Below are 23,351 nucleotides of genomic sequence, written 5' to 3'. Positions count from 1 at the left end.
CCTCGTGCTCCCGGGGCTCGCGCTCCCCTCCCTCGTGCTCCCCGGTCTCCCTCTCCCTTCCGTTGTGCTGCCTGGGCTCTGCACTCAGAGCCACACGTGTGCTGTTTTGACAAGGACAAGGGTCCGATGTGTTGAGTTTTCAGAAACAGCTGCAGTCTCAGTATTTGAGGGACCTGTAGGAGGAAAAAACAAATGTGAGACTTATTGTCTGGAGTTAGTGGAAGATGCCCTTCACTTTATGGGTGCAATAACATCAGGATTTCTGTGAGACCATAGTCCGAAAACCATTACTGTAATGGAGACTTCTCCTTTTATTGAGACATTAAGTGAGGAAATAATTTGTCCAAGGAGAGGGAACTGTAAGGCTAGAGCTGAGACTAGCATATCTGCCCTGGGAATCCTGGTCCACTTGTCTCAAGGTTTCCTTTCCCACCTACTTCATGGGACCCATAATCTCCGAGGTGAAGGAGAGAGAGCAGACAAAATGCTGATGTTCCTAAAACATTTCAAGGAATAAAACGGGAATCAAAACATGCCGGCAGTAATGACAGTTCTGTGGTGTCTCCATTTTACAAAGGAAAGAACAAACTAGAGGAGGAAAAATAGAGCAATTTCACACAACCAAATGCAGAGCGAGGCTGGAAACCTTCACCTGTTGGAAGTGAAGTTTCATGCTCCCAAAAGCCGTGCTCTGCAGTTTGGCCCCTGAACAGCATGAGGGCCAGCCATCCAGATCCACTTACACAGATTATTTTCAGTAAATATATTGAAAAAAAATTTTTGAGATTTGTAACAATTTGAAAAGAACTTTCTCTAGCCTTATTGTAAGAATAGAGTATATAACATACAAAATATGTGCTCGTTAGCTATTTATATTATTGGTAAGGCTTCTGGTCAACAGTAGACTTAAGTTTTGGGGGAGTCAGAAGTTACAGATTTTTTTTTTTTACTGGAGGAGGGTGGTCAGTGCCACTAACCTTCCTGTTGTTCAAGGATCAACCGTGTTGCCTGGTAATAAATCTGTTTTATAGATAGATCACCAGCAGTAAAGAAAAATTTCTGTATTTTGAGGCAGACAAAGGTGCCTTTTAGGAACTTCCTACTACATGGCAGAAGTGGTCTTGAAAAATGAATAAGCCTGAATCCTAAAGGATATATATACACGTGGTATATAGACCATAGTCTGAAAATAAAGGGATATGGACCAAGGCCATTCTTGTTTGATATGGATGTGATCGATCATAGCTGCCTTTAAGACCTAGGCTTCTAGGAGTAAGAAATTTGAATAGACCAGAAACAGGGAAGAGACTGAGAATGCACTCCACATATGCTCACTAAATGGACCTGAGACTAATAAGTGCACTAATGGGTAATTTCTAATTTTTTGGTAGTAGAGAATTCCTCTGTTCTTAAGCATAGGAAGCATGAAGACACACAGCACAATTTAATCGATTTAAATGTCTTTTAATTTTATATGTGCTGCGTCCATTTTTTTTTCTTCTAGTAATAGCATTTCCATTTTCCTTTGGAGGATTAATTCATTTCCCATACAATAGAGTTTTAATGGGACTGCCATTTTCCTTAACTTTGTGGTTAGATGAGACACAGATGTGGCTAATTAGTTGAACGCTTCATGGAATAATGTAAGAAAATGGTTGGGATTAATTCAAATTGAGGACAGAATATTGATGTGCCTCATGTGTCTGGTTCTTTAGCCTTCTCTTCCATTCTGTGAGCTGCTCAAACCAAAGATCCAAAACCTTAAACAGATAACCAAAAAATTGAAGACTTGGTTAGTCTTACTTGTGTATATACATTTGAAAATCTTAAATACAAGCAAATAGCCTTTAGATTTTTAGAGCAGAGCCATAGAGAGAGCATGAGCTGGGGGGAGGAGCAGAGGGAGAGGGAGAAGCAGACTCCGCATTGACCAGGGAGCTCGACTCGGGGCTCATCCCAGGACCCTGGGATCATGACCTGACCTGAACTGAAGGTGGACGCTTAACTGATGGAGCTACCCAGGTGCCTCAAATAGCCTTTAATTAGTATATTAATATTATATTGTTACTAATACAGTGGCATCTTATGACCAGACTCCTTTTATTTTGGAAATGCTGTATCACTAGGTTAAATAATTAAAGTCAGGTTATTTTTGTAGATGCAAAAATGTTGATCATATTTAAAACATTTCTAATTTTTAGAAGTAATTACAAAGATTCTTCCCTAATGAAAGGATAAAATAATGAATAAAAGGAAAACTGAATCATGGGGTGCCTGGGTGGCTCAGTCATTAAGCGTCTGCCTTCGGCTCAGGTCATGATCCCAGGGTCCTGGGATTGAGCCCCGCATCGGGCTCTCTACTCAGCCGGAAGCCTGCTTCTCCCTCCCCCATGCCCCCTGCTTGTGTTCCCTCTCTTGCTGTCTCTCGCTCTGTCAAATAAAATCTTTAAAAAAAGGAAAAAATCAGAAGGCCAAAATTATATATAAGGAAGAAATGTTAGAGATATGAGTTTTCAGCAAGTTAGAATCACTGTTATTTTCAAACCATGCATGCATGCTCTATCCCCAAGGGAATCATTGCAGTTGTAAGCCACTGTTGAGGATACAGTGTTGTTGTATCCCTTGTGTATATTGTGGGGAAAAAAGATGGCAATTACTCTAGAGAAGTATTCTCTTAATAAAAAAAGAACAAAATAAGATTTTATTTCTAAGAGGCTTTGGGAGCAAATAATTCCTCTTTCCTCCAACTAAAACAATGCAGCCTGGCAAATAATCAAAACAGTAGATTTCTGATGAAGGGCTTCCAACTAGCAGCCAACATGGAGTAATTCCTACCAGAAACCATTGAAAATAGCACAAAATGTATGAAGCAATTGTTTTTCCATTGATGAGATGTAAGGCAAGACAGGATAGTAATCTCTGGGGGTGGGGGATAGGAATGGTGACCCCCAAGATTTCCTCTGACTCCCCAATGAGGGAATTCTGGCCTACACCTGTGGAGAGCTCTTCCTTAGTTGAGAAGGGTTTGAGAGCCAGGGTAGATCAAGCTGGTGTGAATGCAGAGCAGAGTATTAGGAGGGAGCTGCACAAACAGCTCCAAACATCTGCTAAGGATTTTCCTCAGGTCTTCAGGTTAGAGCATCAGTGTGTCTAATAAGGAAACCACCTGTTCCCAGAGAAAGAACCACCAAAAGGAGCAGGAAAAATCGCTGGACTCACACAAAATCATTTGTTTTTCCACCAGTAGGAGTGAAAAACCATGTAAATCATAGGACATTGGTTAGAGTGCTAAGAAGTGTATTGTCTCAGTACTGGGGGAAGAAATAGCTCTAGACTTAAAGATTTTACCAGTTTGGTCTATCAAGATTAAAAGCAAGTCTCAAGAGAATGAAACTGTTCCTGTTACTACATGCTAGAAAACTCAAGAGTATGTAAAGGAATGCAAAAACACACCAAGGTAAAAGTCACAGTATATTCTGTCCAATTAAATATTTTCAGACCTACAAAGAAACAGGAAAATAGAACTCAAAGTGAGAAGAAACAATAAAAACACCCAGAAATGACAAATAGCAAAGACAGAATTAGTATAAAAGGTCATTGAAGTAGTTACTACAGAAAAGTTACTGTATTAGTTTTCATTAAATTAAAGCAGTTATATGATATTAAATGATAAAACAGTTATTACATTTTGTATGTTCAAGCATGTTAAATCCAGATGAAACTCTACAGTTGATAAATATAATGTTAGAGATGTAAAATATAGTGAATGGAAATAGCAGATTTCACACTGCAGAACGGAACTTAGTGAACTTAGAGGCAGCAATGGAAAGAAGACCTGAAAAAAATATATATTAGGAGAAATAAATGAGATACAGGGAAATTTCAGGCAAAAAAAAAAAAAAATATATATATATATATACACACACACACATATATGTATATATATTTATATTTGGAGTTCCCAAGTGAGGAGAGGAGACAGGGCAAACAAAAAAGATTTGAAGAAATAATGGGTGAGAAATTTCCAAACTTAATGAAAACTATAAACCCACAAATCCAAGCTCAATGAACTTCAAGCACAAGAAACATGGATATTATGCTGAGACATGTAGCAAATTGCTTAAAATCAATGATTTAATAATTTAAAGGCAGGAAAAAAAAACTGTAGGTACAGAGGAATGGTAAAATGAGAGCAGGCTTCTGATCAGAAACAATGCAAGCCAGAAAACTGGCACTTTCATTAGTTTTAAAGTATCTTTAAAGTTGAAAGACCATCAACCTAGAATTCTATACCCAGTGAAAAAAAATTTGCAAAAACAAAGGCAATATAATAGGTTTTTCAAATATATGAAAATCAAAAATTCACCAACAAAAGATCTGCACTATCCAGAATGTGAAACGAAGTCTTTTGGGCATAATGAATGTGGTAAGAGATGTAAATATGTATCTAGATGAAAGAAAGCATTGGAAGTAGTAAATATGTAGATAAATATATTTTTTTCTGTTTAAGGATTATTGGGATGATGAATCACTGAATTCTACTCCAGAAACCAGTATTATAGTGTATGTTAACTAGCTAAAATTTAAATAATAACTTTAAAAATTATAAATTAGGAAAAATTAAAAGTAAAGATTATTGGCTGATTAAATACAAAATAACATTTTGGGGCTTGTAGCATATGTAGAAGTAACATGCATGACAATCCTAACATAAAGACCAGAGAGGTGGGAGGAGGGGACTTATGCCATTGTAAGACTCATAGTATGGGAAGTGGCATAATCTGCCTTGAAAGTAGACTGATAAAGATATATAAAGATATATAAAGCCCTAAAACTACCACTGGAAAATAATAAAGTTAATAGGCCAACAGATAACAGAATGGAATCATGAAAAATACTTTATTTTTTTAAAGATTTTTAGTTTTTGACAGAGAGATTCATAGATTTAAGAAGACTAACATACCAAGCATCTTTACCAACCACAATGGTATGGAACAAGAAGTCAATTATAAGAAGAAAACTGAAAAAATCACAAATACGTGAAGATTAAAAACATCATATGGAACAACCAATGTGTCACTGTAGAAATAAAAGAGAAATTTAAAAATTCCTTGAAACAAATGAAAATGGAAATACAACATACCAAAATTTATAGAATGCAAAACATTTCCAAGAGGGAATTTCATAACAATAAATGCTTACCTCAAGAAACAAAAAATCTCAAGCACCTAACTTTATACATCAAAGACTAGAAAAAGAAAAATTGAGACCCAAATTTAGTAAAAGAAAGGAAATATTTGAGCAGAAGTAAATGAAAAAGAGACTAAAAAGACAATAGAAAAGTGAAATTAAGAGCTGGTTCATTGAAAAGATAAACAAAGTTGACAAACCTTTATTTAGAGAAACCAAGGAAAAAAGGGAGAGGGCTCAAACAATCAGAAATGAAAGAGGAGAAAAAAAAAGAGACATTACGACTAATATCATAGAAATAGAAAGCATCATAAGGTATTAGCAGTTATACACCAACAATTTGGACAACCCAGAAAAAATATATAAATTCCTAAAATAGGAAACCTGAACAGACCAGTATCTAGTGAGGAGATTGAATTAGTAATCAAAAACCTCCCAACAAACAAAGGTCAGGACCAGATGGCTTCACTGGTGAATTTTACCAAACATTCAAAGAAGAAGTAATACCAATCTTTCTCAAACTCTTCAAAAGAATAAAAGAGGAAGGAACACCTCCAAACTAATTTTATGAGGCCAACATTATTCCTGATAACAAAACCGTACAAGGACACCAGAGAACAGAAAACTACAGGCCAATAAACCTGATGAATGTAGTTGCAGAAATCCTCAAGAAAATATCAGCAAGCCAACTTCTACAATATATTAGAAAGATCATACAACATGGTCAAGTGGAATTTATTCTAGTGATGCATGGATGGTCAGCATCCCCAACAATGAGACTGCATTAGCAAAATGGAGGATAAAAGTTGTATCATCTTGGGCACCTGGGTGGCTCAGTCGGTTGAGCATCTGCCTTCGGCTCAGGTCATGATCCTGGAGTCCCGGGATTGAGCCCCACATCAGGCTCCCTGCTCAGCCAGGAGTCTGCTTCTCCCTCTGCCCCTCACCTCTCTATTTCTAAAAAATTGTGTCATCTCAATAGATGCAGTAAAAGCATTTGGTAAACTTCAATATCCATTTATCCTAAAAATTCAACAAAGTGGGTTTAGAGGGAACATACCTTAGCATAATAAAGGTCATATATGACAAACTTACAGTGAACATCATACTCCATGGTGAAGAGCTGAAAGGTTTTCCTTTAAGTTCAGGAACAAGACAAGATGCCCACTCCAACGCTTCTATTCAACATTATATTGGAAGTCCTAGCCAGAGAAATTAGGCAAGAAAAAGAAATAAAAGACATCCAAATTGGAAAGGAAAAAGTACAGCTGTCACTATTTGTGTATGACATGATATTACATATAGTAAACCCTAAAGACCACCAAGAAACTGTTAGATTCAGTAAACAAACTTAGCAGAATGGCAGTCAACAAAATCAATATGAAAAAAAAATCTATTGCATTTCTATACACAAGCTGTCAGAAATTAAGAAAACAATCTCATCTCACAATTGCATTAAAGAATAAAATATCTAGGAATAAATTTAACCCAGGAGGTGAAAGTCCTCTATAGTGAAAACTATAAGACATTGATGAAAGAAACTGAAGACAACACAAATAAATGGAAAGATATTCAATGTTCATGGATTGGAAGAATTAGTATTGTTAAAATGTACATACTACCCAAAGCAATCTACAGAGTCAGTGTAATCCCTAATAAAATTCCAATGCCATTTTTCACAGAACAAACAATCCTAAGCTTTGTATGGAATCATAAAAGACCCCAAGTATCCAAAGCAGTATGGAGAAAGAAGAACAAAGCTGGAAGCATCTAACGTTCTGATTTCAAAGTATATTACAAAGCTGTAGTGATCAAAGCAGTATGGCATTGTCATAAACACAGACACTTAAATCAATAGGACAGAACAGAGTCCAGAAGTAAACACATATTTATGGTGAATTAACTTATAACAAAGGAGCCAAGAATACACAATAGGGAAAGGGACAGTCTTTTCAATGGTTATTGGCAAAACTGGATCAGCATTTTACACGTACATAAAAATAAACTCAAAGACTTGAATGTAAGACCTGAAACTATAAAATTCCAAAAAGAAAACATAGGTGGTAAACACCTTAGCATCAGTCTTGGTGATGATTTTTTGATCCGACTCCAAAAGCAAAGGCAACAAAAGCAACAATAAAGAGGTGGAACTACATTAAACTAAAAAGCTTTGGCCCAGCAAAGGAAACCAACAAAATGCAAAGGCAGCCTACTGAGTGGGAGAGATTATTTGCAAATCATAAAACTAGTAAGGGGTTAGTATCCAAGATATGTGGAAAACTCCTACAACTCAACAGCAAAAAAAAACCTAGCAACGATTAAAAAATGGCCAGAAGTTCTGAATAGGTATTTTTCCAAAGATGTACAGATGGCCAAAGGTACATGAGCAGATGCTCAATATCCCTAATCATCAGGGAAGTGCAAATCAAAACTACAGTGAGATATTACCTCACACCTATTAGATTCGCTATTACTGAAAAACGAGATGACAAGTGTTGGCAAGGATGTGGAGAAAAGGCAGCCCTTGTGCAGTGTTGGTGGGAATGTAAATGGGTACAGCTACTATGCAAAACAATATGGAGATTCCTCAAAAATTTAAAAGAACTACCATACAATTCAGCAATTCCATTTCTGGGTATTTGTCCAAAGAAAACAAAAACACTAATTTGAAAAAATACATGCATCCCTGTTTATTGCAGCATTATTTACAATAAATATCCAAGATATGAAAACAACCTAAGTATTTATTTATTCCACCATTAAAAAAAGAATGAAAACTTGCCATTTGCAATAACATATGTGGACCTTGAGAACAGTAGGCTAAGTGAAATAAGTCCGACGAATACTGTATGATCTCACTTATATGTGAAATCTAAAAAGAAAAATAGGTGAAGGAGGTCAAAAGGTATAAACTTCCAGTAAAATAATAATAATAATAATAGTAATAGTATATTATATTTGAGTGGAGTTTGTTCCAGGAAAGCAAGGTTGGTTAAACATTCAAAAATCATATAGCCACATTAACAAACTATTAATGATGAAAAATAGGCTGGCAAATGGTAACATTTCTACTCACATTAAACCAGCTCACCAAATAGTCACGGCCATAGCTGGACAATGATATATATCTAAGATGATGGCCTATCTCTGTGAAACGTATGCCCTGGTCAAACAGATGATATAATCAGATGCCAAGAGAAGGGCTGGAAGAATCTACATTTAAACATGTTCTTTCTCTTGCCAACCTGCCAATCAGATAAATCCCTCAGAGGGGGCAAAGAAAGGGAAGTATTGATCCAGTGCCAGTTTCTGCCACATAGAAACATCAGTGGTAGAGAATAAATACTCTCACAATACTCCTAGGATTGTGATTTTTAATATTTACATCTTAAACTACTGGTCTCTGCAGTAAAATCTGAAAAGGAGGAGGGATGATAGAAATAGGTAGACTTGTATTATATATTTAGGAAAATCGAGAGATAATAAACATTAAAATTAATAAAAGTTTAATAGGTGGGTGCAGCAGTAATTCTATATAAAAACAACTCCTAAAAACATAAAACATGTTTTTAAATCTAAAGCCTCATTGAAAAAATAGCAAAAGAATAAATGCTTCAGAATAAATTGAAAGATTTGTGTTAAAATAAAAAATTACTTGGAAATAAAAATTCTTACATAAATGCCAAAGTAAACCATGTTCCTGGTTACAGAATTACTTAGTTAACATTATTTGTAAAAAGCATTACAGAGTATAAAGTTATCTCCCTCCAAACCTTGATCTCCCTCTAATCTGTTCACCATACCAGCCAGAATGACCTTTTAAAACTGTAATTTAGAACATATCACTCACATCCTTAGATTTTTCCAGCGACTTCCCACTGTGCTGAGAATAAAATCCAAACTGCTCACCACGTTCTTTCTATTCAGTGCTTCACGACCTGCTCCTCGGTTGCCTTTCTAGCTTCCATCATGTCACCACTCTGCCTTGCTCAGAACACTTGACCCACACTGACCACAAACCTGCTCCTAGAACACACTGTTAGCCTTGAAGCCTTTGTTCTTTTTGGGCTTCAGCCCAAATCTAACTTCATTCAGAGGGGCCTTCTCTGGTAACTCTGTCTAAATTAGTCCTTCCCAATGAGTTCCTACCAAGTCATGTGGTTTTATTTTTATAGCATTTGCTACTATATAAATCAGTTTATTCATGTTTCTGTATGCTTTAAATTGTCAATCAGCCCTCCTGTCCATTAGAATGATCCCTCCATGAATGGAGACTCCTTGATTATGAGTTAAAATAAGCCAAACAATTAATCCCTAGCTATTACAACGAAGCTCACCACTGTAACTTCAGAGTCTAGAACATTTATCTGGACCATATTAGGCACCAAATGAATATTTCTTTAAGGAGTGTTGAATGTCACAGAATGAATGTTGAATCTCAAAACCATAAAATAATGTATGTACCAGATAAATACACTTTAGTTATTTTTTCAACTTAAGACTTATGTAATGTTATTTATGTAAATACTTATGTAAATAGTGGTATTATTTACTCAAAGACAAAAGTAAATAAAATTGTAAGAACACAATGAAGGGTAATATTTTCGTAACCTCAGGGTGGAGAACCAGAAAGTTTTCTTTACACACCTGTCTCCTAGCCACCCAGTTGCCCTCTCTGGAGGCCTCTCTTGTTTCTGGTTCTTTTGTATCTTCCATGGATATTTTAAATATATGTATGCAAATTTGTGTTCATAGATAAATAGATGATTTCTAGCTAGATAGACTTTTTTTTCTTTTACCCAATTGATAGCCAGGAGTGAATCACTGAAATCTAGGATTCAGCAACTTCTTTATCAATTAGAATGGATTTCCAAACTTTGTGTCAGCTCTGTCCCATTGTAGCAGGGTTACAATTAAAAAAGTGATCTTCTCTTTTCCTTCCCCCCTGTTGCAGTATACACAGATTTTAAGAGAAAGACTGAGAGAATCGATTCATGATGTTCAATATGTAGAGCCTCCATTTGATGATTCAATTGCTGATCTAGGTAAAGAATGGAAGAGTGCCCTGGCAAAATTAAAGTTTGCTAATTCATATAGAATGGAGCCATTGAAAAAATTCCAAGCTCATTCAGTAGAAACTAAAGTCCAGCAGATATTAAAGGTAGGTTGATAAATACATATGATAGCAATATCTTAGCTTTGGGGATTTGATAAACTGTATTAAGATTTATGGCCATATATTTCATTGATTTTTTAACATTTATCTCTGAAAATATGGAAGTACTTTTGTAGTCATACTCAAATATATTTCACATTGATGCTGTGAGCTAGATTTAATTTTTATTTCAACCATTAACCCGTAATTATCCATAAATTATTTATCCCTCAGGTTTCATGTTTTCCCATATTTGGAGGAATGAGTTAAATAAAACACACTGTATCTGTATATGGGTGTGAAAAGGTGGTCCCTGGACGCTAAAGCATTTAAGGGCAGGCAACTACCAACACAGGCACTGGTCCCCTTCCTTAAACTGTGACTGGAATCTGAAGGTCATTTAAGACAGTTGTTTCCAGGCTAGTCCAAAAAAGCTTCTTCAATTTTATAAAATACTGTAAGACTAATGTTAATACCAACATTATTTATACTAGTGTTGGTATCTGAAGCCTACATTGTTCAGATGGAAAGAATTCCTTCATCATCCTTCTTAAAGGACAAAATTAAAGTTTTTTATTTATAGAAAATTTGAGGGACCACTTTTTCTGAATCACCTTTTCATCTGTGGTCTCTAGTGCTGGGCCCCAGGCACCCAGGTGTTTTCTGATGGCCACATTCCCCTGTGGGACTCCACCAAGCTTAAGTCTACCCCAGATACGTTTCTGGTTTCAAAGTTCCCTCCCCTTCAGTTTACAAGGTGCATTCTCTCAGTAACTACTGATGTGAGCTAGGTGTTGGGAAGAAAGCATCTCTTTATTTTGTATAAATGATTAATACTCTTTTAATCATATCAAAGTTAATTATTTAAATGAATTAACTTTTATTAATACAGAAGAATATTTAGGAGGCCTACTCTAGCCTCCCTCTACTACCATAGACAGATACATTTCTAAGCTGAACTAATCATTGTCATGGCTTCAGGAAATAAATGCAACTCAATTTAATACAATAAAATAATTATTGATTACCTTCTCTTAAACAGTAACAGCAAGCATTTGTGACATGAGAATATACATTTGGTGTGTCTCTTACTTGGTCTTACCACATAGACTGAGTTTGGATTTATTGGATATAGTAGGATTTCAAATTGTATTTACATATGATAATTTACAGAATTGAGTGTGATGGGGCCTGGAACAGCTGATTGGATATGTAGATGGATAGCTAGGTGTCATAAAGAGACCAGGGATTTTCACTTGGGTTCACGGAAAATTCAACATAGTTCTGGGTACAGAAATAGTATACACTGCTGGAGCTTGTGGGTGTCTTCCTATAGCAAGCACTCATTATTTGTTAAATAAGAGCATGTGGGCGGGCAAAGCCTGAGGTCTGTTAGGCAGATTCAGAAGAGACAGTGGATGTTGCTAAATGTCTGAAAGACAGAAACACAGCCAATGCCTGAGGGAAACAAATGTTTCTAGACCCAGTTTTAGGTCCAGCACCATTCTAGAAAGGAATCAAAACAAAACAAAAAGAAACAGAGCAATCTATTTGGTTTTACATGTCTATAAAATTAGCTGGTAGGAGCTCATTTGTTATCGCAGGACCCAGAACCACATTAATTCATCATTGTCCAGGTAAGTCAAAGATACCTGCAGTCTGCTCATTAGGTGGTCCAGTCTGCTTATGGGCTGTGGAAAAGCCTAGTGCCTCATGACTCACATCTGTCTCCCCAGCTGTGACTAATCCACAGCAGACATGGCGGGAAACCTTGGATCTCCTCAGCGTCCCCCTGGAGTCCACAGAGAGAGCAGCTAGAGAAGTGGCTTTAATTCAAGGACACTGGGGAAGACAGGAGTCACATAAAACAGGCTCCCGTCCAGGAAACCCAGGCTTTAGGAAAACGCAAGTCTGAGTTTTAGCAAATACGGAAATTAGAGAAAGATTTCCTTCATCTACCTAAGCATTCCCAGAAGCCTTGTTTTAAAATTCCCCTGTGTCTCCCCACTAGCTGTTTGAAAGGAAAACTTAACTGGTTAAGGGTTGGTAATGAAGAGCAATTGAATGTAATTAAAAACCAAATAAACTTTATTCAGCATTCTTATTGAAATAAATTGATAAGCTCAACATTCATTTAATACTATTTGGTTAGGAATGCATCTATTTTTTTAAAGTTATGTATTATTTAGATACATGTTTTCTTGAATTTTTATGTAGAAAATATTTGGTTTGAAAATTAAAATGTTTTTCCTATTTTTTTAAAGGAAAGTCTTAAAGATGTCAAATATGATGATAAAGTCTTCTCTCATTTGTCACTTGAGTTAGCAGACCGCATCTTGTCAGCAGTGAAAGAATTTGGGTATCACCGTTACAAGTTCATTATAAAAGTATTATTTATTCAAAAGACTGGTCAGGCGATAAATGTGAGTACCACACTGACCCAGCATCTACCAGGCAGTGCTCCACGGTGTCCCCTCTAGTGACCTGAGAGTTCCTGTGCCACTGGCCTCCACGGCCCCCAGGTGCCTCTCTGACAAAGGATGGTTTTGTTAACTATATCTTCCTTCAGTGCCTCTTATTTGAAAAGTACTAACCCAGAAATGGCAATTTTTTTTTAAAGATTTTATTTATTTGTTTATTCATTTGAGAGAGCAAGAATGAGAGAGAGAGAGCACATGAGAGGGGGGAGGGTCAGAGGGAGAAGCAGACTCCCCACCGAGCAGGGAGCCTGATGTGGGACTCGATCCCGGGACTCAAGGATCATGACCTGAGCCGAAGGCAGTTGCTTAACCAACTGAGCCACCCAGGCACCCCCAGAAATGGCAATTTTCTATTGATAATTTATTAAACTATATAGCTATCCTATTCCATGATCACACTAATTTTGACAATTTAATGTCATTTGATAATTAACCAGTAAATTTATTTTGAGCACTAATGGGAGTTAGGTTAGGTACTGAGAAAAAGAAAATGGGGAGACGCAGACCATGATTCTCTGAGAGTTTTTACTTGAGGAAAGAAAACAATGCAGGCCAGCGTTTAAGAAATGGAATGGGATGGACAGTGGTACAGCTTAGGTTTCCGAGTCCAGCTGACCTAGACAGGAATGCTGGAAGCGACAGTCGGAGCCTGCGGCCGGGGCATGGCTGTTTTCATCTGTAAAACGGAAATGGTACACCTAAAGGCCACAGCTACCCTGAGGGCTAAATGAGTGGGTCTGTAAGAAAGCCCTCCACATGGTCTCTGGCACAGAGGCCTCAGTCAGCAGCAAGGCAATCACGGTCATTTACAAATATGAATATACGCTAGACCCTGTGAGCTGGAGTGAGCTGCCCGTCAACACATCGCAGCTGGTCACGGTCTGCAGTCTTCGCCGAAGAAGGCAGAGGGCTGCTGGCCACACTAGAGTCAACAAGACGGAGGTGACCTTGGCACCCAGGGAGAAGAGAACACCAGCACATACTTCTCACGTGGAGGAGATTAGAGTAGGGCAGAGTGGCCCCTGGGACTGTCTGGAGCCAGGGAAGGCCCTCTGATATCTGAACATCACGAAGAAACCAGCTGTGCCAGAGACCGGGGAGAGGGACTGGCAACTGGAGAACGCAGGAGTGGAAAGATGCCGCGGCAGCGGGGAACTGGTGTGCTTGGTTACTAACCTGTGTGCTTGCCATATATTTCAGTAGCGCACATGGGTAACTACCGTACAACAAACCACCCCACAGCTTAGCGCAGAACGACAGCCGTTTATCTGTCGTCATTCTGTGGGCCAGCCAAACTATAGCAGCGGCTTCTCCTGCTGGTCTCCCTGACACACTTGCCGTCCCACATGGCCTCGCTCACGTGTCTGGTGGCTGGTGCTCGCTGTTGGCTGGGGCTCCCGGGTTCTCCTGCACGTGAGCCACCATCTTCTGGTGGGCTGAGTGGCTTTCCTTATGTGGGGGTCTCCTCAGAGCATTCTGAGCAGGTGGGAGCAGAAGACCTCTGAAGGCTTTGCTTGGAAGTCACACAATGTCCCATTCTTTTGCTCAGAGCAAGTCCCAAGACCAATTCATACTCAAGGGCTAGAGAAGTAGACTCACCCTCTTGGGAGAAACCACAACAGGTTTGTGGCCATTTATATCCACCATGGAAAAGTAGGCTGTACTCAAATCACGTATGGCTTTGTGAGCGAAGCAAAGGATTTAGAATTTTCTATAATGGTCTGCTTGGATAATCAATGCCATTTCTTTATTTCAAAACAAAGTTCTAATAAACTTTCCCTTGAACATATTTTAAGGATGGAAAGGAGAATTCCGTATCAGGGAGTGTAACACAGTGGAGTAGTACTGTATGCAGAACTCTTAGACCCAGTTACAGAGGGTTCCCGGCTCTGCTCCCAGACATTCTGCTAAGGTCCAGTCCCTGTGTCAGAGAAGGATCACTCCAGGAAGAGAAGAGGGGCCCTTTCAGGAAAGGGGGGATTGGACAAACTACTTTCTAAATATGACTTTCTTTTTTTTTTTTTTAAGATTTTATTATTTTTTTTAATTTATTCATGAGAGACAGAGAGAGAGACAGAGGCAGAGGGAGAAGCAGGCTCCCTGCGGAGCAGGGAGCCTGACGCGGGACTCGATCCCAGGACCCTGGGATCATGACCTGAGCCGAAGGCAGACGCTCAACCGACTGAGCCACCCAGGCGTCCCTCTAAATATGACTTTCTGAGATACTGTATAGACTTAAAGTTTACTTCTTAACATGTTCAATTTAAAGTTGGTCTTGAAATTTTTGTATCACAGATTGCCAGCAGATGGATCTGGGATGTTGCATGGGACAGCTGGGTTGCGGCGAAACAGGAAACGGAAACGTACGTCGCCTTGGCCCTGGTGTTTGCTCTCTATTGTGAATAGCTCATTACAAGTTATAGGAGTGCTTGCTTCTCAACTTTACCGAGATCTGTGACTTTGAAGATTTGCAAACTTCATAGTGGTTAGCTATGGTTTGGCCTCCAGCTGAAGACTGACTGTATTCTTTTAACAACAAACAAGTAAAAGCCAGATTTTTAGCTTCATACTTACTAGTTATCATATTTATTAACGTTCTATGACCCCAAAGTATAAATGTATGTACGATACATGTAAGGATAGATAGAGTATATAAATGCTTATAGTGGGTGCTAATATAGGGAAATTACTTATCATTCTTTTTAGAGTTAAGACAATTAGAATTTACTACAGGAAATTATGACACAACCTTGTAAAGTGTCGAGTAAATGTTAAAATAGATTTTGGAAAACTTCTAAAGGCAGTTATATCTTTAAATGGCATTTTAATACGTTGTAGGCATTCTTTGGAAAGAAATTACCAAGTCTGAAATAAAGACATTAATGTATTTAACACATCCCTAACCAATCAAAATGCTTAACGTGTGGTCATTCTTTTTGTTAGTCTGTTAATTAAATTCTTTTTAGGTGCAAGAACTGAAAAAGCTAAACCAGTGGGGGTTTTTTGTTTTGTTTAGTTTTGTTTTTTAAAAACAGAATTTTGTTTTCCAGGCATTTGATCAGGGACCCAGGTTTTTTCTCTTTCCCCTTCCCCCGCCAGACTTCTACAAACATTTGTTTAACTTGAGTTAATCACGTTCCTGTCCTGTCTATGACTAGACGGGTCATAGTTCACTCCTTGGGGCTGGGGCTGCACCCCCCCTTTGTTGGAGCACATGGCCACATGAAAAGAGTAGACATGACTATCAGTCAGAGGTCTTCCAGCAAGGAATCAGGGGGTGGGCTTGGAGGAGGCAACCAGTAATGTCTGTGATCAGATGAGTTGTAATCAGAACTTGGAAAGCCATGTCAAACTTAATGGATGGTTAAAATGGCCATTAGTTGAATAGTCCAAAGACTGGAATGTAGAAAGGTCGAGGAGAGTTTCCTTTTCACTTACGTGTTACCATGAGCTGGATATTCCAGGACAAACAAGTCCATGCTGCGCAGCATAAACACGGTCATTGTTGCCCAAAGAATCTTCAACATGGGAGTTCTCAGTTGTGATCTGTGGCCGCCAAAAAAGTGGTAGCAAGCCTGTGCAACAGCTCATGTTAAGCAACGCACCTTCCTGCTGAACTTGCAGGATTCATTAGCTGTAAAGCCTACGGCCTCCTAGAACTGTTTGTAAGGTGAGAATGAGACCTCCTAAGGCTAGCGTGTGAATTATGTGACGTAGTAAATAACCGAGCACTTGTGCCCAGCACTTCACAGAGCCCTGGACCTTCCTACGTCCTGAAGTGTGACCTGCTGGTATTACCTGATTTGAGGTCTCGGAAGTACCTTCCGCTCTGCTCTTTCTCTTGCTTTCCCCAACCCCGTACACACTTCGTTGTTGAATTCCATACAAGTGACTCAAATCCTCCCCTTTCCTCCACGGCCAAGTCTTGTCTGGCTTTGCTGCAGTGCCCCTTTCATCCGTGTGTTAGTTTAGCTGTTTTGTTCGGCCACACTCTGTGTGCACCATGTCCCAGGCACTGTGAGGCGCAGGGTGTGGAGCCGGGCCCTTGCCTCAGCAGGCTTCCATTGTGGCGAGCGCGCCTCGGGAGGAATGGGGAGCACACCCTTCTTTGCCTCCCACAGAACATTGGTGGTGCATCCGTCTGGAAGGCATGACCCAGGTCATGTCACCCCCTGGCCCAGGTCCTCTCAGTCCTCGGTTGTCTTCTGAGTTAAACTCTTCTAATTACTCTTATGGGTCTGATTCTCCCGGGAAGAGAACTGCCATTTTTCGAGGTTTGATGGATTCCAGGTGCATGTGAACATCTCTAACCCAGCAGTACTTCTTACTGCTGCCCCCACTTGACCTCCCCTGTCATCAGTCACCTTCGATGCCCTCCTTTGTACTTTCATCCAGTCTCCTGCATGTTTCCGTTTGGGTCTCCCTCCCACCACAAAGACCCCTTCCCGCCTCTCCTCCTCCAAGTTGTGTGGAGGCTTGTACCAAGAGAGCCTCTGCCCTGCAATCAACCATGTCTTCCTGCTCCGCCGTGGCACCCGCTTCACTGTGAGCCTGCAGAAGCCACAGGACCATCCTGAACCAATTTCCCAGTGTCCTGAAGGAATCGTAAGGACGAATCACATCAGATATGACGCAGATGTTTGCTTCAGCCACTGGAGAAATCTGTGCGTCCCTGATCTGACTTCCTGCCCCTCAGAGCTTTTCAGGTCAGGTTGGTGACCTTCCTCTGCAGGCCCCACAACCCTCCTCTATATTCCCAACCTCTCCTCCAGATGTATTTTGAGTCTCTTTCCTTAACAAGGACTTGGCTTGTCCCCACAGAAGAGTCCCTGTTCTCTGAAAGGTAGGTACATGCAAAGCACCCTCCAAAGGAACCGTAAGAGCAAAGAAAAAGGCCAGGTCCAGCCTGAGGAGAAGTGGTTTGTTACGGGGACTTGCAGACAGAAGTGGGTCTCAGGCGGCAGTGATGCATAGATCTCTAAAACCCCACCTTCCCTAAGACTTGCTTTTTCAGCCCTGGAGGGTGGGCATACCTGTGGGGGGCCGGGGGGGGGGCGGAGAATGGTGAAGAATCGCTGTGTGTCATAGTCCTATCTCTAGGGCAGAGCAAGCCCGTCAGGCCCCGAGAGTGTGGCTAAACAGGGTGCGCTTAAACAGAAGCACAGCCTGGGGAGGGGGCTGTGCTCCAGAAGGTCACAGAGTGGTCATCATGGTGGGTTTGTCCAAGAGGACACCAGGTTCGTTCGCACAGGCCCACTACAGCCCCTCAAGCAAAAGCTGTTTTTCCTCTCAGTCCCTAATGCAACCCCTCGGGCCTTAAACACTCCCAACTCCTGGCAAAGCACGCGGTGTGGACTCACACCTCTTCATGTCTGTGCCGCCACCGCCCACGGCCCCTGGCTTGTTCCTTCTCATTACGTGAAGATGAGCTAGGGGACCCCAGCCCCCATCTCCATTGACTCTTGCTACCATTCTTTGTGACTTCGATATCCATACAGATAACTGTCCAGTAAGGCAGTCCCCACGTGGGCACGGTTCTGGTATGAACAAATTTTGATTGCCACGGTCTAGTAAACACCAGTCCCCCAACAGCATGACTCAAATTTCACCTACTCTGCTACACTGACAGCAAGTACATCAAGGACAGACCGCACAGCCAGTGCGCAGCCCACAGATCACCACACCGATGACCCCCACACATCCTGGTCCTCCTCTCAAGGCCCGTTGGGGATCGGCCGCTGCACCCCAGTTATTCAGTGCTTCGGCCACAACACAGACAGCAAAGTGTGCAGCTGTGTTGCCTCCTTGTCTCCCAGAGACAGACCCACAGGATGTTTCACAAAAATGGACCATAAAAAGAAAATTCCGTTTTACATTAGAATTTTGTTTTACAAAGTTTGACAAAAAAGTTGAAAGTGCATCAAAGAAATAAATGAGCTGCAAATGAAATTGGATGTGATTAGGAAATTTAAAAATGACAAGAATGAAGCTGAGACGATGAGACCTCAGCCTGCATGAAGGTACCATCCAACAAGGAGAAAGAGCATGGTAACGTTGGATCAACATCTTTTAAACTGCTCTAGAGACAGAAAACTGCTTGTGGTCAACCAGACTTGGTAGAAGACAGTCATAATAATGACAAATCCCAGTGGGTGTGGCTAGCATTCAGGCCAAATGTCCACGTTAGTTATCAGGTCGAAAGAAAACTTAATTACAGAGAGACTGAAAAGCAAGCTTTTACTGCAGTGAAGTCTGGTTGCATCCTTTCAGAGACCCATGGGGTTGGTTAGTGTTGAGCTCTGGTTAAGCTGCTGGGCCAGACCAGGCGCTGCTGGGAAACCTGCACCCAGATTGCACAGATCAGTTAGAGCAGGTGGTTGTGACAAAGGATGAAGAGACACTGATAACAACTTCACGTTAAGGACACTTGGAGGTATTTTACAACACTGAAAACGCAAAACATCAAGTGCTGGAAGGAATATGACAATTTATCAAGGCACAAAAGAGGTAAGTGATAGTAGAAGGCAAGCACAGTTCAAACTACTCTTGGTAAAGATTTTACACAGAAATAAAGCACTAATTCTCAGTGTTTTTTGGATTTATGGTGTACTAAACATTAGTTTTACAATTTAAAAAAATTCTCTGTACATTTATAATTGGGAGTAAAGGAGTTTTACAAATTATTAAGATCACTTTGCATGGTCTCAGCTTCTGTGGTCATTTTTACAGTCCTGTGCTCTCATGAAAACTAGGAAGTCTGTGCTCTAGCTTCCTGATTCCTTGACCAACTCACATTTGGTGACCTTTTCCTCTAGCCCACCTTGGTCATCTCCTCCTTGGTTCAGACTGTAGACTCTGCTGTCATCAATAGCAGTGTGACCTCTCAAATCTCGGACTCAAGCAGGTTATTTTTATACCATCATTTTCTGTCCTTAGGGCTCAGCACCTGTAGAATCTTACTGAAATCTCCAGTCGATGCAATCAATAACCCATTTTATAATCTCTCCCTTACAAACACACTCAAATTCCTTTGCCCCTCTTACTCATCTGGGAAAACCCCTTCCTGAAGGAAATGCATATTCATAGCCTAAATTCAAGTAGCTAAATTTGAGAAGATGGGAAAGCCAGACAGACTGGTTTCCCTTGAAGCTCTCCACCAAAAACCTGCAGCAGGCAAACCATTTGGCATCCTAGGAACTTTGCTCTCCTACCTCTCCCCACTACCTCTTTATTCCTCTCCTCTCCTCACTTCCATGGGTGGTTTCACCTCCTATTTCATTCAGGAAAGAAAAAATATCAGAGGAAAATCTTTCAAGTTTTTCACCACCAAGTCTCAAAACCTACTTGCATCTGCAGCCACATTCTGTTTCCTGTCTTGTCACAGTGGATAGACTGTGCTTCTTGTAAGCTGTCAAGGGCTTACCCAGCACCGTGCTGGCTTCTGGCCTTCCCAGAGCTGCCTCCCTAGCTCCTGCACGCGATGCCCCCTCTGCTCCCCCTCCTTGGCATTCAAGCTTGTTCCCCTGTGTCCCGCCTTAAAGACAACAACCCACTTCTCCAGCTACCTTCTTTCTCAGATACTCGGCACAAACTTCACGTATTAACCTCCCGTTCCCTCCTCAAGGGACTTCAGGCTAGCTTCTGAAGTTGCCACTCCTTAGAAACAGCTCAAAATAATTAAGTTTGCTCATTACCCCCAGATTGCTAAATACAATGGACATTTCTTTGTCCTCATCTTTTTTTTTTTTTTAAAGATTTTATTTATTTATTTGAGACAGAGAGAATGAGAGAGAGAGAGAGAGAGCACATGAGAGGGGGGAGGGTCAGAGGGAGAAGCAGACTCCCCGCCGAACAGGGAGCCCGATGCGGGACTCGATCCAGGGACTCCAGGATCATGACCTGAGCCGAAGGCAGTCGCTTAACCAACTGAGCCACCCAGGCGCCCTGTCCTCATCTTATTAACCTCTCAATTGACATAGTTGTCCCTCTTTTTTTTTTTTAAGTTTTTTTTTTTTTAAGATTTTATTTATTTATTTGAGAGAGAGAATGAGAGAGAGAGCACATGAGAGGGGGGAGGGTCAGAGGCAGAAGCAGGCTCCCCGCCGAGCAGGGAGCCCGATGCGGGACTCGATCGCAGGACTCCAGGATCATGACCTGAGCTGAAGGCAGTCGCTCAACCAACTGAGCCACCCAGGCGCCCCTGTCCCTCTTTTTGAAACACTATCCTCTCAGTTTACAATATCTGTCACTTAGTTTCCTGCTCCTTTTCCACTTATTTCCAACTTAGTACGTAGCAAGGTAGTATTTGATGAATAAATGAATGATTCCTTATATTTCTATCACCTAACATAATTCTTAGTTCATAGTTGCTTTTCATAAAATATTTGTGAAATAATTGGATGGACATTATTATTTTAATCCTACAAATGAGGAAATGGAGTTTCAGAGAGATAAAAAATTAACCCATTATGGATCACACAGCTATTAAGTGGCACAGTTGGTACTGATCACAATCTTATCTCATTTTTTTTTTTTTTTAAGAGAGGGAAGAGGGAGGGGCAGAAGGAGAGGGAGAGAGAGAATCCCAAGCAGGCTCCACACTGAGCGGGGAGCCCCATCAGGGGCTGGATCTTACCACCCTGAGATCAAGACCTGAGCCCAAATCAAAAGTCAGATGCTCAGTCAACTGAGCCACTGAGGTGCCCCCCAAATCTTAACTCTTGATCTTTGTTCTCACCATTGCATCATGCCACTGCCCTGTATATTTCACCCCTAACTCCTGGAATCTGCCTTCATCTACCCTACTCTCAACCCACACTGGAATGGCTGATGTGCCTAAATATGCTTCTTATTTTTCCATCTCTCAGTCTTTTTCAGGCTTGAAACCCTATTTCCATTTCCAATTGTACATTGACCTGGAATTGTCCTACCCCAGTCTCTTAAGATACTTTTCAAATTCTATGTCAACCTTAAAATCTTAACTTTTGTACTTGCAAGTAAATTTTTTCCCACCTAAACTGCCTTTAAATACATTTATATATTTGTGTCATATTCTTTCAGTGTTGAAACTGCCCATGGGCAGGGATTGGAATCCACAAGAGTGTCTCCTGAATATTCTGGCTTGCCTTGCATGTTGAAGGGCTGAGTCAGTACCTGTTGACTTGGAATGAAGAGTTTTAAACTTGCATCTGATCTAGAGACAGAATACCCAAGGGAAGAGAGTGGACCGAAATAAATGAAAGTATATTCTGAACATATATATGTATGTATATTTAATGTTAAATTCCATCTAAAGAATCCGAGTAAGGGCCCTGATGAGTTAAGAGAATTGGGGAGAAAGTTGTTGATTTTTCTTGGTGGATTCAGACAGGCTATTTTCTTCAGTGCCTAGGGAAACAGGGAGCTGGTCTGACTGAGGTTGTGAGTGAAAGCAAAGTTTAAATCAGGAGCCCTTTGTGAGTCTCCAGCTATTGGTGCCATTTCTGAGCTGATGGGAATGGAAAGTCAGGAATAGGTGGCCTGGGAGAGTCAAAATAGGTCCTTTATCCCTTTACTTCTCCTTTCCAAACTTTTGCTTGCTGAGTGTAAGCAAAAATAACGAAAGGGAAGTCATGTGTCTATTGCCTGAAGCAAGTCCTCTACACTCTCAGATACTAAAGTGTCTGCTGAGAGGTCAACTGCGACAGATTTCTGGTACCCTTGTCGTCACAACTATCTGCCATGTTCTTTTAAGGTTCAGTTCCTGACGTGTGGAGAAATCTAGAAGTGGCCAAGTGAAGTCTACCAACTAGGATTAACGATAAATTCAGTTCAAGTAGAACGCTTCCCATCATGTCGGTGTCTTTTGTCAGCCTACCTTTGGACCATGACCTTTGCAGTAATCCTGAGGATTCAGGATTTCTCCCCACTTCGCAGATGAGACAAGAGGCCCGGGAGGTCAGCAGCGTTAGGGAGCTCTCCCCGCGTGCCGGACCACCTGGCGGCCTTCGAGGGTCTCAGGTGCCCGCTGCCGCACGGGGCACACTGCGCCGCACAACCACGCGCGTGCGAGCTGAATCCGAGCCACTCTTACGCTGTGCCATCTCGACAGGCAGGGAGCTGGATGTGCAGAAACTTTTCAGATGAAAGCAGCGGAGGATGTCATAGACTGGCTCCCTGGCAGGTGGTTCAGGAGCTGCGGAGAGCGTGAGGCCGCGGCAGAGAACAAAGGCGGCCGAGGGGCGGTGGCCGAGGGCCGACCGCGAAATGGGCAGGGGCCCCCACAGCCCCCCGCGATACAGCCCACGGGGCCGGTGCCAGGACGCGGGGACCCCCGGGGGGAGGGGGTGGGTCCCTCGGGATTGAGGGGGAGGACAGGGACCCTTGGGAGAAGGGGGGGAGGAGGAGGAGAGTCCCTCGGTGAGGGGGTAGGGGCAGCGGGACCCCCTGGGGGGAGGGGGCGGAGGGTCTCTCGGGGGAGGGGAGGGGGAGGGGCGGCGGGGGCCCCTGGGGGGAGGCGCGGAGGGTCTCTCGGGGGAGGGGAGGGG

General features: G+C 41.3%; 1 protein-coding gene across 1 annotated transcript in view; it reads left to right on the top strand.

Annotated features, from left to right (window-relative positions):
• Positions 1-15,827, top strand: part of LOC118001828 (tctex1 domain-containing protein 3) — a 16,958-nt gene extending 1,131 nt beyond the window's left edge. Inside the window, exons 2-4 of the mRNA XM_034991979.1 lie at positions 10,145-10,351; positions 12,610-12,768; positions 15,121-15,827. Coding sequence (XP_034847870.1) covers positions 10,145-10,351; positions 12,610-12,768; positions 15,121-15,231 — 477 coding nt within the window. The 3' untranslated portion in view covers positions 15,232-15,827. The remainder of the gene's footprint in view (positions 1-10,144; positions 10,352-12,609; positions 12,769-15,120) is intronic.
• Positions 15,828-23,351: the final 7,524 nt, after the last annotated feature.

The sequence above is a fragment of the Mirounga leonina genome, unplaced genomic scaffold, assembly GCF_011800145.1.
Source record: "Mirounga leonina isolate KUSES-001 unplaced genomic scaffold, KU_Mleo_1.0 Mir_54, whole genome shotgun sequence".
Taxonomy (NCBI): Eukaryota; Metazoa; Chordata; class Mammalia; order Carnivora; family Phocidae; genus Mirounga; species Mirounga leonina.
Note: the sequence above shows the minus strand (reverse complement) of the source record. Positions and strands in the feature narration are given on the sequence as shown.